At 39.6% G+C, this 14,378-nt stretch overlaps 2 protein-coding genes and 1 non-coding gene across 3 annotated transcripts in view; all 3 read left to right on the top strand.

Moving 5' to 3' along the window:
- akap9 (A kinase (PRKA) anchor protein 9) overlaps positions 1-813 on the top strand; it is a 135,438-nt gene extending 134,625 nt beyond the window's left edge. The window contains exon 52 of the mRNA XM_056260477.1: positions 237-813. Coding sequence (XP_056116452.1) covers positions 237-280 — 44 coding nt within the window. The 3' untranslated portion in view covers positions 281-813. The remainder of the gene's footprint in view (positions 1-236) is intronic.
- A 2,002-nt stretch (positions 814-2,815) lies between these two features.
- Positions 2,816-3,006, top strand: LOC130092607 (U2 spliceosomal RNA). The gene has a single exon (XR_008807944.1). It is a non-coding gene; the product is annotated as a U2 spliceosomal RNA (small nuclear RNA).
- A 2,465-nt stretch (positions 3,007-5,471) lies between these two features.
- Positions 5,472-12,539, top strand: LOC130092399 (glutathione S-transferase A-like). Its single transcript, XM_056260248.1, has 6 exons — positions 5,472-5,745; positions 5,844-5,909; positions 7,395-7,500; positions 8,790-8,908; positions 10,153-10,241; positions 12,329-12,539. Exons 1-6 carry the CDS (start codon positions 5,578-5,580, stop codon positions 12,459-12,461), a joined length of 681 nt encoding a protein of 226 aa, XP_056116223.1. The 5' UTR covers positions 5,472-5,577; the 3' UTR covers positions 12,462-12,539.
- Positions 12,540-14,378: the final 1,839 nt, after the last annotated feature.

Here is a 14,378-nt window from a genome sequence, read left to right as displayed (position 1 = left end):
TTAGGCTTCGGTCACTTTAAGAGCTGCACTGATCCAGTATACTGATACATGTGTGAGTCTCTCGCTTGAATGCTTTAAACTCACATTGAAATGCCGATAAGAGGAATCTACATTTTAATTTTATATCACATCGAGTGCTCAATTCTCAACCCTAAATAAGCATATAATATTGCTAGATGTGATTCTATTGATTTTACCGCCTTCATGCTGACGCGAGACTCTTCTGTTTCCTGCAGGTTCCTCTTCGTACGCTCAGTTGCACTTTGGAGTCAGAAGATAAAGATCTACATTTGAACTGGCTTGAAGAATCTCGGTTGCCTTCTCTCGTGCGGAGCTGCTGCGCTTCTGTACTCTTACTGTACATGTCTGTGGGACCAAAAAGACCTTGTTGTTTTTGTGTGTGTGTGTGTGTATCATCTTATAATCAAGCTTTTTGTTGGCGGCACTTGAAACGGCTTCAACATCTGTACATTAGTTCTACCTTATTTGTTGTTAATGGAAAACAATCATGTTGTTACTGTATATTTGTGGAATGCTAATTTAAGTTGATTAATTTAAGAAGTGTTGTATGGTGAACAGGACGGCTGCTATCGGCTCTCGATGACCTCATGAACGCTAGCGGGAGGAGAGCGAGTCGGGGCTTCACTAGCTAGTAATGTTGTCAGATACTCTACACTGTGCTTTATTCGCTCGCTCCCTTGAAAAGACCCGAGGACATTTGTAGAAGACATATTTTTGTAAAGGTTGGAGCTTTGGATTTTATGGGTATTTTGTCAAAACTGAAATAAAGATTAATATAATATTTGAAAACTGCCTTGGTCTCCGTTCTCTTTTATTCTGTATCCTTGTTCATTTGTTATGAGTGACACATGTGGAATATGACTTATTAAATAGCCCATTTCTTTGTGTAAGTGTACAGTAAAACGGCTGTGGATGTTTTTAGTTGATTTTGATTGGCAATCACATTTAACCACTTTTACCAAGTGAACTAAATATATATTACATTGCATGATGAGCCGTTGTCATTTATTCACAGTAACTGTTAATCCGTTTGAAAGCTAAAATGTTGAATTATATTTACACCATTTATGTAATTTGTGAAACACTGTAAAAAAAAATTACAAACAAAACCGTTTCAAAGGCTTGTTTGTTTCTGTTTCTGAGCCTGTGGGTAAAATGAACCACCCCCTGTATCTAGACAACAATAATCAAAAGTAATCATGTGACCACAAATTAAGGAAATAATTGCGTTTGTGTCTTACTTCAAATATATCAGTACATGTACAAGACATTTGTAAGGTTTTACATTCGCATATTGCATTCATTCTCTTGCTCACACACACAGAGGACAGAACACTTAAAAGTATGAATTTTGCCTTAATAAGTTTATAATTATCTTAAGATATTTGTTTTTGTCATATTATATCAGTGTTTTAGAACTTGTTTTGATTTCCATTGATACACAACATTCTGAGGAATATATTTACAATTATTTCAAACAAATACACTTTTATTTTGCCATAAAATCCATTACGTGACGCCAGCGCTTCATACTCGCTCTTTATAGTATAAATAAAAGTAGCAAAACGACCATTTATTTTGTATTTCAATTTAATGTTAATGAAAGTTTCTCAGTATCATAATTAGTTTGTGTGTGTGTGTTCAGTCTAGCTGTTTCATCTTCTGGTTTGTATTTCCACAGCATGAAGGTAAGATCTTACGGATTAATGAATGAACCACTCGTTTTAAAATCTACCTGGTAAACTTCAAACATTACAATGCTCATGATAAGTTTAGTTAGCTCTACAATGTAAATCTAGTTCACCAGTTAATGCCATATACAGAGCTACGCAAAAACGGAAGTTCAAAGACAAAAATCTAAAGATGGGGGCATGTTATAATAATCTCCGTCCGTTCCCGTGAAGTTTACAAATTCGAGGGACCGTCGTGAGTATCTTTACAATTAAAACTTTTAATTCTCTGTTTTTAGAGTACCTTGTGGTCCCTCTAAATGGCAAACAAACTTGGATATTTGAACATGACCCCTCGAAATGTCTAGAAAGTTTTTTTTGTTGTTGTTTTTTTAAGGTGTTTATGTAGGTTTGTGATGATTTCCTGCAGTATTTTACTTAATGTATTTGAAACTAACATAATGTCTTATATTAACCGTAAATGTTGATTTTTTCCCGTCCTTGGATAACATCGCTCATTTCTGAGGTGATTTGCATGATCAGTAACGTTAGTATATTCCTGTTGAGGTCCAGTCAGTGACGTCGAACGTGCAGTACCGCGTTTAACCACACTCGCATCAAGCGAGTTAAAGTTTGTAAAAAAGCGTAATTTCTTCAGCGTTATTTTCTGAGTCTGGTAGCAGCTATCTGAACTCATAAACAGTGAATGTTTCAGGACTTTCGAAGACTAATAACGGAGATAAACAGTCTTTATTGTGCTCTAACTCTGTGCTCGTGTTTGATTGGCCGATGGACTCTGTGCTAGTGTTTGATTGGCCGATGGACTCTGTGCTCGTGTTTGATTGGCCGATGGACTCTGTGCTCATGTTTGATTGGCCGATGGACTCTGCTCGTGTTTGATTGGCCGATGGTAAACGGGTTAACGGTTGAATCCGCATGTTTCGAGGAGGTTTTCATCTTGTTATTTGTGAGAATCTCCGCGTTTCTCTCAGTCTCCGAGCGGGACATGATTTCTCGAGTGTGTGTTTGTAGTTTGAAGAGTTTCTCCTGATCTCAGACCGAGTGACCGTCATTGAGGTGTGTATCGCGCTGAGTGACTCGGTTAGCTCGAACCCATTCTCAGTATCGCTTCTCGGCCTTTTGGCTAAGATCAAGTGTAGTATCTGTTCTTATCAGTTTAATATCTGATACGTCCCCTACCCGGGGACCATATATTAAATTGATTTTTGGATCAGGGAGATGGAATAGGGGCTTGCTCCGTCCACTCCACGCATCGACCTGGTATTGCAGTACCTCCAGGAACGGTGCACCCCCTCACGGGGAAAAATTGAGTAAATAATAGAAATTTTAATTGCAAATAAATCATGTTTAATTTTCATATTATAACTATTATGATTCGGCTTTATATATAAGCTCCATTTAATCTGTTGGGGGGGAGCTTCAGCCCTGATGTTATTATGAGGGCGCGGTGAGCTTCGCCACTAGAGGTCGCTCACTGTATATCAAAAGCTTAACCGTAGTTTGATGACGTTGTGAAGTGGTGTGTGTGGAATCATGGGAAATGTAGTCTGTCAATTTCTCTGAATAAATGTAATATTTTAAAATCATAGAAGTCTATTTCTATTTTATTTGATACATGTTTGTCCCAGTTTCATCTTCGTTTTAAATGTAATTCATGAATTAAACAAAAAACATTTCTCTTCATAGATGCAGCTTCATCTGAACTCAGCAGAAGCAAAACCTCAACGGAAAAAGCGTTTTTTTTTGGTCTCTATTAAAAGATCAAATTCATACAATTACCAGTGTATTAACGTATGCGACTTCCATATTATTATTTTTAGGTGGCATAACAAAAGCATTTTTTTTTTGGTGATAATTTATATTTGAATATATATCTTCTTAACCCGCATCGGCCCGCGAGCGGGCCGTCGAGGGCGTGGCTATACTTTTATTACCTTTTTTAAGCTTTGTTTTATAACAAATATTCATCTGACTATCATAAACTATGCATCATTTGAAAGCTAAAACACTCAAGAACCATGTTCTAGACTTGTTTTTGCAATCAATACACCAGAGAGGAAAGGGTTAAATAAAATGCAAAAGGACTGCTCATTTGAAAATGAGCAAAATGAACCGCTATACTCATCTTTCATCTCGTATGGTTCAGATCAGTTCGGAAGAATCCAAGAAACAACAGCATACATTTCAATGTAAGGGTCCACTCTTCAAAATGCATCCCACTTTTTAATCCAAAACAACGAAAAATAGGGGAAAAAAATGAAATATCCTCCTTTGTTTTCATGAGCGTTTTCGAGATAGAGTTCGCATCATGTTCATTTTCAAAGAAATATCGATTCTAATCCATATTCCAACACTCAAAAGCCATCTCACCCCCGCAGTTTAGACTCTTCCGGATCGAATGATACATCCTACTTCTCTCTCGTTCAATCACAGGCTCTGTTACAGACCAAAACAGTAAGAGAGTCCCTGACAGGCTGAGCGCGCTGTCCATCGCGCAGCTGGGCTTTCGACTGGATAAAAGCCTGGATAATGCTATCCAATGTCCTTTGAGCTACGTTTTGATTGATGGGAGTATTAGCCAACTAAAATCGATTGCAGTGATAGACAGTTCATGCAAGCACATTCGTCAAATTCAACTGCGCAAAGTTTTCATTCACATGTGCGCTTTCGCCACGCGCGCAGCACGCACACACATAGTCAGCCGACCAGAATGTAAACAGACACATAAACGCGATGTTTTGACACATGGAGCTTGCATAAATGCACGGATTTACTCTAAAGCTTATATCTGAGCATCTGTATCATGGATCGTCGACTACAGAAGAGATTTGAAGGTTTTTTTGCAGAAAATGACGAAGAGCAACAGGAAGTAATAGGATATTCATTATAAGTATCAGTTTATTGCAATTTATTTGGGTAAAAACCACGTTTGTAATTACAAATGTTCTAAAACATTTATGTTTTTCTTTTTATATATTTTATACATTAGTTGGAAAATGAACACTTCTGCAATGTCTATACATGTAGTGAGAAATCACTGTTTTTGCTATTAGAATTGTTCAAAATAAAGATAATTTTGGTAAAATGTTCAAATGTTGTGCTGAAATCGTTTTTTTCTTGTGTGGTTTGAAGGGCATAACAGTTCTGAATTGTTGTTGCAGACCTATAGTGTTTACTCCCTATGTAAAGTGTTTGGGTGCCAGGTGTCCATTTGGAGTCTCCAAATTGCATTTTGGAAAGGACGCCTATACTTTTCTTGAATAAAAGCTTACAGAAACTACATTTTTGGGAGTATCATCCTCAAATTTGAATCTAAACATGGTCAGACATTCAATTTTATCTTTATGGTGTTTTCAGGCCCTTAACATAAAAGTCTGATCATTTTTTCCCTAAGTGAAGTTAATTAAAAGAAATCGTGAGTCACATTCATGTAAATTTTACCTTGTTTTACTCTGTTCCTATGCTACTTTGAGTAATAATGACTCTTGGGTAACAAAGTTTCAAGTGTCTAGTTTAAAAAAAGATCAGAGTTATGAATGTGGACCATAGGGTTTAAGAGCTACAGACATTTGTATTTGGGTATGTCATTTTCAGAAAATTCTCAAAAAATGGGGCGCTGGTTAAGAGGTTATATTACATATTCAATACCGTATACATATTCTGAATTTACACTAAAATATATTCAGCGAAATGGGACATCTTCACACGGAGCTTGTAAACTGCGCATGCTCATTGACCTCGCAAACAAACCACGCCCACGTGATGTCGTCACGTCAGACTCGGACGCCAAGTAATGTGACGCAGCAAAATCTGGTGTCGGCTCAGTAACGGCCTCATTCCTCGAGTAAACTCGACATTAACAGTCATGGCGCAGAACATGATGCTGTACTGGTGCTCCGGCTCTCCGCCGTGCTGGAGGCTCATGATCGCGCTGGAGGAGAAGAAACTGCAGGGATACAAACACAAACATCTGTCGTTTGACAAGAAGGAGCACCAGTGTGCAGAAGTGAAGGCGCTCAATCCCAGAGTTCAGGTGTTTGCATTACGTGTTTACTACACATGCAACTTTCATAAAGAGACAAAACAACTTTTGTTAAAATATTGCACTTTTATTTTTATTATTATTTGCAGGTTCCAACTTTCAAGCACGGAGACCTCATCGTGAACGAGTCTTTCGCCGCGTGTCTGTATCTGGAGGTAAAGCAGTGCCATAAACACTTCCTTACGCGCTCGTAGAAATACACCTGTGGCTCATTTAAACAAACACAAACCAAAAGTGGTATAATTCTTATGAATAAGAAAATAATATACTTAACACATAATTAATGATCTCATAATTGAGATAAAAAGTAAAAATCACAACTTAATGGGCTATATGCACGCATAACTTCCGCGTTTGACACAAGGATGCTCCTGCGTTTCCGGTTGGGGAGATTTAAAGCGGAGGAAAACCGAGGAAAACGCGATTATGGCAGAGTCTTCAAAATGTACTGTCCTCTCGTCTTTGAAACGAAACTTTAATACGTTTAGATGTAATTTTATATATAGTTATGTTTATTTAATATAATAAACACAGAAGCATAAACAAAATGAGGGGTGTCTGTTTTGTCAGTTTTTGTGACTAACGTTTCTTTAGTATAGCAATAGAGTATAAAAACCAATATAAATTCTCGGTATAGCATTGGACTCTGCGATCGGCGGAAGTAATCCAGCATCCTTAGACCTTCACCGGAAATACCGCCGTGCATAGAGCCCATTTGTGTCATACTTTTGACGTTTTATGTCATAATTTTGGCTTTTAATGTCATAGTTATGACTTCATGTCATGATTTCTGCTTAGTATGTCAATTTCAACATGTCAAAGTTTTGACTTTTCATCTCATAATTTTGGATAAGTATGTCATCATTTAGAATATTTGTCATATTTTTATTTGTTTTGTTTTTTATGTGGTGAAAATGGGCTTTCATACTAAACGGTTAAGGGCCTTTCACACAAAAATCAAACCAAAAAATATTTCAATATTATTGCATGTATTCATAAAACTTTTTTTAGTTCCCAGAACGCAAAGGTTTTGTGCGCGAACGCACATTTTCTAGTGGAACCCGTTTTGTGGAGGACATTAAAATATTACTCCCATCATATTTTTGCATTACTACCTGTCAGTTTAAGGGGCTAACCTTTTTTTTTTTCTCTCGGTTTTATACAAACACAGTGGATGAAAACAGTCTTGAAACTCTAGATTGTGCAGGCTGATCGGTCGTAACTCCATCCGCTTGCAATCACATGATTCTCCATAGGGCACAGCTGATTGGTTCCTGCTGTATCAGTAGCCAATGAGCTCGCAGCTCAACCTTCAAATACTGGTCAGCATTTGCTCTCGCAGTCGCAGCGCTCTCAGAAACCCTCCTCCTCCCCAGCTCCACCTGTGTAGATCTGCCCTGGGTAATTCATGTACGCTATATATTGTCGGGACGTGTGTGTGTATTGGCGTGACCTGTGTGTGTATTGTCGGGACGTGTGTGTGTGTATTGGCAGTAGCAAGTCCTGTACTTGATGGGAAGGTTTTTGTGCTTCTACGTCTTGGCTTTTCTTCATTACCATCTTAGATTAGTTACACGTGGACATTTTTTTGTTACTTAAAACTCCAAGAAAAATATAAAAGAAATGTTTCTGGTTTCTAGAGTGCGTTCAAGACTCAGGGAGCCCGTCTGATCCCGGAGGATCCAGCGGAGCAGGCGCTCGTCTACCAGCGCATGTTCGAGACCGAAAACCTGCAGAAGAAGATGTGTAAGTGATTTAACTCATGAACGTACGTTTAAAGCTGCACGACGACTGATTTCTCTTAGGCCGGATTCACACATAGCGCCTAAAAACGCGTAGAAAACGCTGGCCGCGCCGCATTCTCCTTTTTCCAAAGCGCTAGGGCGGTTGCGCTCCGGTTGGTTCTTGTCACGTGACCTACTGTGCGCTTATGGTGCGCTTGCGGCATTCTGAAAAGTTGAGATGTTTTTATCTCGATGCGGCGCGGACGCGCATGGAAAAAACGAGCACGTCGCACCGCGACCGCGTGGCTTCCATTATGAGCGCGCACACCGCGCGCCTACATTTGAAATAACGAACCTGAGCGCGCAAAAGACGCGATATGTGAGCGTACCCTTAGTCGGGTTTCACCCCTAAATCTTCACAGTCGTGTCCTCTTCATGGGTTCAACATTTCATTCAGAAGTGTTCGGCAGTTTTGACTTATAGCCGTTTGATGATCGCGTTATAATGTACATGTGTGTCAGCGATGCTTCTATCGCTGGTTTCTGCTGCTTCTTCTCCTGTGTTTTGATCCTGAGATTCAGAACTCTTTCAGGTGATGTGTAATAGCGCCCCCTACAGTATAACAGTGGAAACATGGGTTGCTGGAAATCTGGCGGGGAAAGAGTTAACATTCGTGTGTTTGGCGTCAAACAATATGTGCGCTAGGGCGGTTGCGCTCCGGTTGGTTCTTGTCACGTGACCTACTGTGCGCTTATGGTGCGCTTGCGGCATTCTGAAAAGTTGAGATGTTTTTATCTCGATGCGGCGCGGACGCACATGGAAAAAACGAGCACGTCGCTTCCATTATGAGCGCGCATACCGCGCACCTACATTTGAAATAACGAAATCTGGCGGGGAAAGAGTTAACATTTGTGTGTTTGGTGTCAAACAATATGTGCATAGATATATTAATAAAATGTATTTTAACAGTTAGTCTCTATAGTATTATACAGCATTAGCCTCCTTATATAAGCTTTCACAGGTCTTCAACAGTAAGAACAATAACGGATCTCTACTCAGATCTTCACTCATCTGGTTCAAAATAGCTTATAATAGAAATTCATGTAGTTGAGCTGTCATCGTCCTCCTATCACATGCTCTCTTTGCTCGCGGTTTGGATTAAGACAACAAGCGTGTCGTTATGGTTCTTGCCCTCGATGTCCAACAGCGCCTACTAGTGGTGGAAGTGAGTAGCAGCTTTGTTTCACACTGAGCGAACGACAGCCGGTTATTCCCTGCTAAACTTGTGTGTGTGTGTGTGTGTGTGTGCAGATGACGTGGCCTTCTACGAGTGGTACGTCCCGGAGGGAGAGCGGCACGAGTCGGCCCTGAAGAGGAACAGAGAGAGTCTAGTCTCCGAGCTGAAGCTGTGGGACGGGTACTTGGAGAAGGTTGTGTTTTAAACAGGGACTCTGTGACTCGGTCGCTAGTAGCGCTGCCCTCGACTTGAGATTTTTCTAGTCGACTAGTAGTCGTTCATTTAAGCGATTAGTCGACTAATCACGTGTATATTAATTAGCCAACTCTTAATAATGAGCCTTTAATTGCTCACGCATAAAGCCACAGCGCACCAGCAAAAGGAATGGTTATGAACGAGAGACTGTCTGAACATTTGAATAATTTGTTGATGAACTCGTGTTTTCTCTGTTTTCGGCTGCAGTGACGAATCTCCGCATTAGTGCACGCTCCTCAATGCACGTTTCATAACATTTCATAATATTTGTTTTCCATACGAATCTGTTAGTTTATAAAATAGACGTTTGAAGCTTTCGATAGATGTATTTCTCATGTCTGTGAGGAAAGTTCACGCTGAGTCTCGGTTTGTGTTGTGACGCGCTGAGTTTCACCGAGGCCGAGACGGCAGAAAGCACATCCGGATGGTTCTCTATATTTGACAAAAGCACAACGTTTAGTTATTTTAGTGCACACTAATAAAATGAGTCCGTTTGCTGTGGCGTTCTAGGCTACTCTTGATGTAAGACCAAACATGACAGTATTTTAAGCGTCGTGCCGTAAGAGCGCTAACAGCTTCCACACTTAGATATGCGCGTAATAAAAGGCTAGCGCACATTTATCTAGGTTAGCATTATAGCGCGCGGCCATGTAAAGCTGCTACTACTTGCATGTTTTAAATGATAAGCCATGTTTAAGGTCGATGGATGATAGGCAAACGTTTGGGTTTGTAATTAACACAAGAACTCGCCGTTAACGATCTGTCCCTCGCGGATTACGGTTTAAGGTTTTTGTTTTTTCTTCCGCTAACCGACTAATAACATTTTTGTTCGACTAGCCTCATCTAATCGATTATTAGCGGGCAGCCCTAATCGATAGTCTCACGATCTCACGAAACGACGCCAGCTTGATGACGTAAATCACACGACGACGGCAAACTTTAGCGCCTCAGTCACCCGTCACGTTCTGAAGGAATATCACGGAGAGGAACATTAGCTAAAGGATTTAATACAACGAATTCACTGATTCGCTGCCTCTGTCATTCGTTCTTATTGAAATTAATTGCATTATGAATGCCATAGAGGATAACTATTGCCATATGCCATAACTGTTATCATCAACCTTTGTCCATTGAACTTGAACCCTTATTTGTGGTCCTGATAAACTGTGGTCTGTTGGTCAGATGGGGAAAGGGTCGTTCCTCGCCGGCAAGAGCTTCACCATGGCGGACGTCGTTTGTTTCCCAGTTATCGCATATTTCCCACGACTTCAGTGAGTAAAACCATTATCAATCCTCCTTAGACAGCATTATTAATCATAATGTCAGGTTAAGGTTTAATGTTTGATCTGTTTGACTGGTTTAATGTTTGACTGGTTTAATGTTTGACTGGTTTAATGTTTGACTGGTTTAATGTTTGACTGGTTTAATGTCGACTGGTTTAATGTTCGACTGGTTTAATGTTCGACTGGTTTAATGTTTGATCTGTTCGACTGGTTTAGTGTTCGACTGGTTTAATGTTTGACTGGTTTAATGTTTGATCTGTTTGACTGGTTTAATGTTTGACTGGTTTAATGTTCGACTGGTTTAATGTTCGACTGGTTTAATGTTCGACTGGTTTAATGTTCGACTGGTTTAATGTTTGACTGGTTTAATGTTTGACTGGTTTAATGTTTGACTGGTTTAATGTTCGACTGGTTTAATGTTTGACTGGTTTAATGTTTGATCTGTTTGACTGGTTTAATGTTTGACTGGTTTAATGTTCGACTGGTTTAATGTTCGACTGGTTTAATGTTTGACTGGTTTAATGTTCGACTGGTTTAATGTTTGACTGGTTTAATGTTTGATCTGTTTGACTGGTTTAATGTTTGACTGGTTTAATGTTCGACTGGTTTAATGTTTGACTGGTTTAATGTTTGATCTGTTTGACTGGTTTAATGTTTGACTGGTTTAATGTTCGACTGGTTTAATGTTCGACTGGTTTAATGTTCGACTGGTTTAATGTTCGACTGGTTTAATGTTCGACTGGTTTAATGTTCGACTGGTTTAATGTTTGATCTGTTCGACTGGTTTATTGTTTGACTGGTTTAATGTTCGACTGGTTTAATGTTTGACTGGTTTAATGTTTGATCTGTTCGACTGGTTTATTGTTTGACTGGTTTAATGTTCGACTGGTTTAATGTTTGACTGGTTTAATGTTTGATCTGTTCGACTGGTTTATTGTTTGACTGGTTTAATGTTCGACTGGTTTAATGTTTGACTGGTTTAATGTTTGATCTGTTCGACTGGTTTATTGTTCGACTGGTTTATTGTTTGACTGGTTTAATGTTCGACTGGTTTATTGTTTGACTGGTTTAATGTTCGACTGGTTTAATGTTTGACTGGTTTAATGTTCGACTGGTTTAATGTTCGACTGGTTTAATGTTCGACTGGTTTAATGTTCGACTGGTTTAATGTTCGACTGGTTTAATGTTCGACTGGTTTAATGTTCGACTGGTTTAATGTTCGACTGGTTTAATGTTCGACTGGTTTAATGTTTGACTGGTTTAATGTTTGACTGGTTTAATGTTTGACTGGTTTAATGTTCGACTGGTTTAATGTTCGACTGGTTTAATGTTCGACTGGTTTAATGTTCGACTGGTTTAATGTTCGACTGGTTTAATGTTCGACTGGTTTAATGTTCGACTGGTTTAATGTTTGACTGGTTTAATGTTCGACTGGTTTAATGTTCGACTGGTTTAATGTTCGACTGGTTTAATGTTCGACTGGTTTAATGTTCGACTGGTTTAATGTTCGACTGGTTTAATGTTCGACTGGTTTAATGTTCGACTGGTTTAATGTTCGACTGGTTTAATGTTCGACTGGTTTAATGTTCGACTGGTTTAATGTTCGACTGGTTTAATGTTCGACTGGTTTAATGTTCGACTGGTTTAATGTTCGACTGGTTTAATGTTTGACTGGTTTAATGTTTGACTGGTTTAATGTTCGACTGGTTTAATGTTTGACTGGTTTAATGTTCGACTGGTTTAATGTTTGACTGGTTTAATGTTCGACTGGTTTAATGTTTGACTGGTTTAATGTTCGACTGGTTTAATGTTCGACTGGTTTAATGTTCGACTGGTTTAATGTTCGACTGGTTTAATGTTTGACTGGTTTAATGTTCGACTGGTTTAATGTTCGACTGGTTTAATGTTCGACTGGTTTAATGTTCGACTGGTTTAATGTTCGACTGGTTTAATGTTCGACTGGTTTAATGTTTGACTGGTTTAATGTTCGACTGGTTTAATGTTTGACTGGTTTAATGTTCGACTGGTTTAATGTTTGACTGGTTTAATGTTTGATCTGTTCGACTGGTTAACAGCTGTCCTAAAGAGAAATGTCCCAGACTGATGGAGTATTATGAAATGGTGAAGGATCGTCCCAGTATTAAGGCCAGCTGGCCTCTGGAATGGCTGGAGAAACCCGAGGGTGAGGACACACTGAAGAACCTGTGAGGAACATCGAGACGTCCTCAGCACCGCTGGATCCTCACAGAATCACATTAATATTGCATAAAGTTCAGCTTTGATGTATTCAGTAATGTGATGTGATGTTTTCTAACAGTCCTTTATGCAAGAAATGTTTCAGAAGTCTCTCTTCCTAATCAATTCACTCCTACAACTGTTAAATCACAGCTCTTGTCTTGTTTTCTTTGCTGCACCTTTAATTTGTGACGTTTTCAGCTTCTGTTCTGTCTGACCGTTTAATTTGTGAACTTTATTTTGAACCGGTTCTAACGATGAAGCTTGTGATTGTCTGTAATGGCAGATTAACCCCATCAGCAGTGTGGGCCGGATCTGGGCCGACACGATGTTGCTGTCTGGGACTCAATTAAACAATTACATTTCACATCTTCACAGTGTTTTATAAAAGCAAGCATTGGTTCATACACATGTTATTTTTCATTTTTATCATGTTTATTCTTCCATATTCGTACATTAAATAAAAAGTAAGTCAATCCAACCGGTATGGGACGCCTATAATCATTATACAAATTGTAGGCTATATTGTTATTATTGTTGAATTCATGAAAATAATCCGAGCACATCAACCATATGGAAGATTAAATTTTCCATTATTATGTAAGATTTGCACAGGGGTTCCCAGATTTTACATTTCCTCAGCACCAAATAACAATGACTTAAACCAAATCTATGGTTTTCAAAGTATGAAATTTATTCACAGACATTAGAAAAATGAAAGAAAAGTAGGATGTCAGTATAAACTTCAAACTCTTCAATCAGGCGTGTCAAATCTCTCCGAAATCATAGTTACTCATATCTATATTAATTGTAAGCAATAATTCAATAAAGAGATCGATAAACTAATGTCAGTCAGTCAGCAGTGAAACGAAATGACCGTTACTTTTTTAATTACGCGAGTGCGCGCGCATCTTTCTGTGCTGCAGTTTTAACTATACGCTTAATATTTTTAGCCTGGTTCTACCTGGCACCGCTCCATTGACAATCGTTAACTTCCTTGTAGGCGGGTACTCTATTGAAGTCTAAAACTATTGGATCTGCCCAGAGTCACTCTGGATCTGCCACCAATCGCTAACGTTTGCTCGTGATGTATGTCGAACCCCGTGGGGACTGGGGAGGAGGGCCACAATATCATGGCCAAAACAAACCTAAGCAAAGATTGTTCTTGCTCCGGCTTTAACTTCTTAATATTCGCCAGCGTTGCTACAACGGACCGAATGGCTTCGCTCGCATCTTTCTCCGCTGCCATTACTGAACTACAACTCAAAATAACGCACCACGTCATCGTTCTCAGCCACTCCCTCTGTTCGCTGATTGGCCCTACAAAAAATTGATCGGAGAAAACCAAAGTCTACAGCAAAATCCCAGACGTAGTAGGCCCTGTCCCAAATGGCACACTTCATGTGCACTTTCGGTCTTGTGGACTTACAATGGCTGCCGCGTGCGCGTGTCCGTTAAGTCCGTGAGACCGCAGTGTGTCCCATTTGTCATTTTTAGATCTCAGAAGGGTGCTCGCGAGCGCCCCCACGTGGTCGATTTGCGCCCTTGATGCGCACTTTTGCCGAGCCCGCGCTGATGCGGACTCCACAGCAGACTTCTTCCCGACATTCAAAGCGGCGTTACGTCGCGAAAGTGCGGACTCAGAGGAAGACCGCGAGTGCTTAGGGTTCCATTTGGGACAGGGCAGTACTGAAGGAAAATGAAATTGAGCGGAAGTGCGTAGGAGGGCGCAGCCAGGCTATAATATTTTAGCTATACAGTTGGAATTATCTGGTCATAACGTGTTTTGACGGATCTAATTTCTTCATTTTATTAAATGCTATAAACTAATTTCAGAGCTCTGACTGGCGGGAAACCGGTAACTGAGGAATACACTAAAGTCCCTGAAAT

Source organism: Rhinichthys klamathensis, unplaced genomic scaffold (assembly GCF_029890125.1).
Source record: "Rhinichthys klamathensis goyatoka isolate OS25496 unplaced genomic scaffold, OSU_Roscu_1.1 h1tg000176l_1, whole genome shotgun sequence".
Taxonomy (NCBI): Eukaryota; Metazoa; Chordata; class Actinopteri; order Cypriniformes; family Leuciscidae; genus Rhinichthys; species Rhinichthys klamathensis.
Note: the sequence above shows the minus strand (reverse complement) of the source record. Positions and strands in the feature narration are given on the sequence as shown.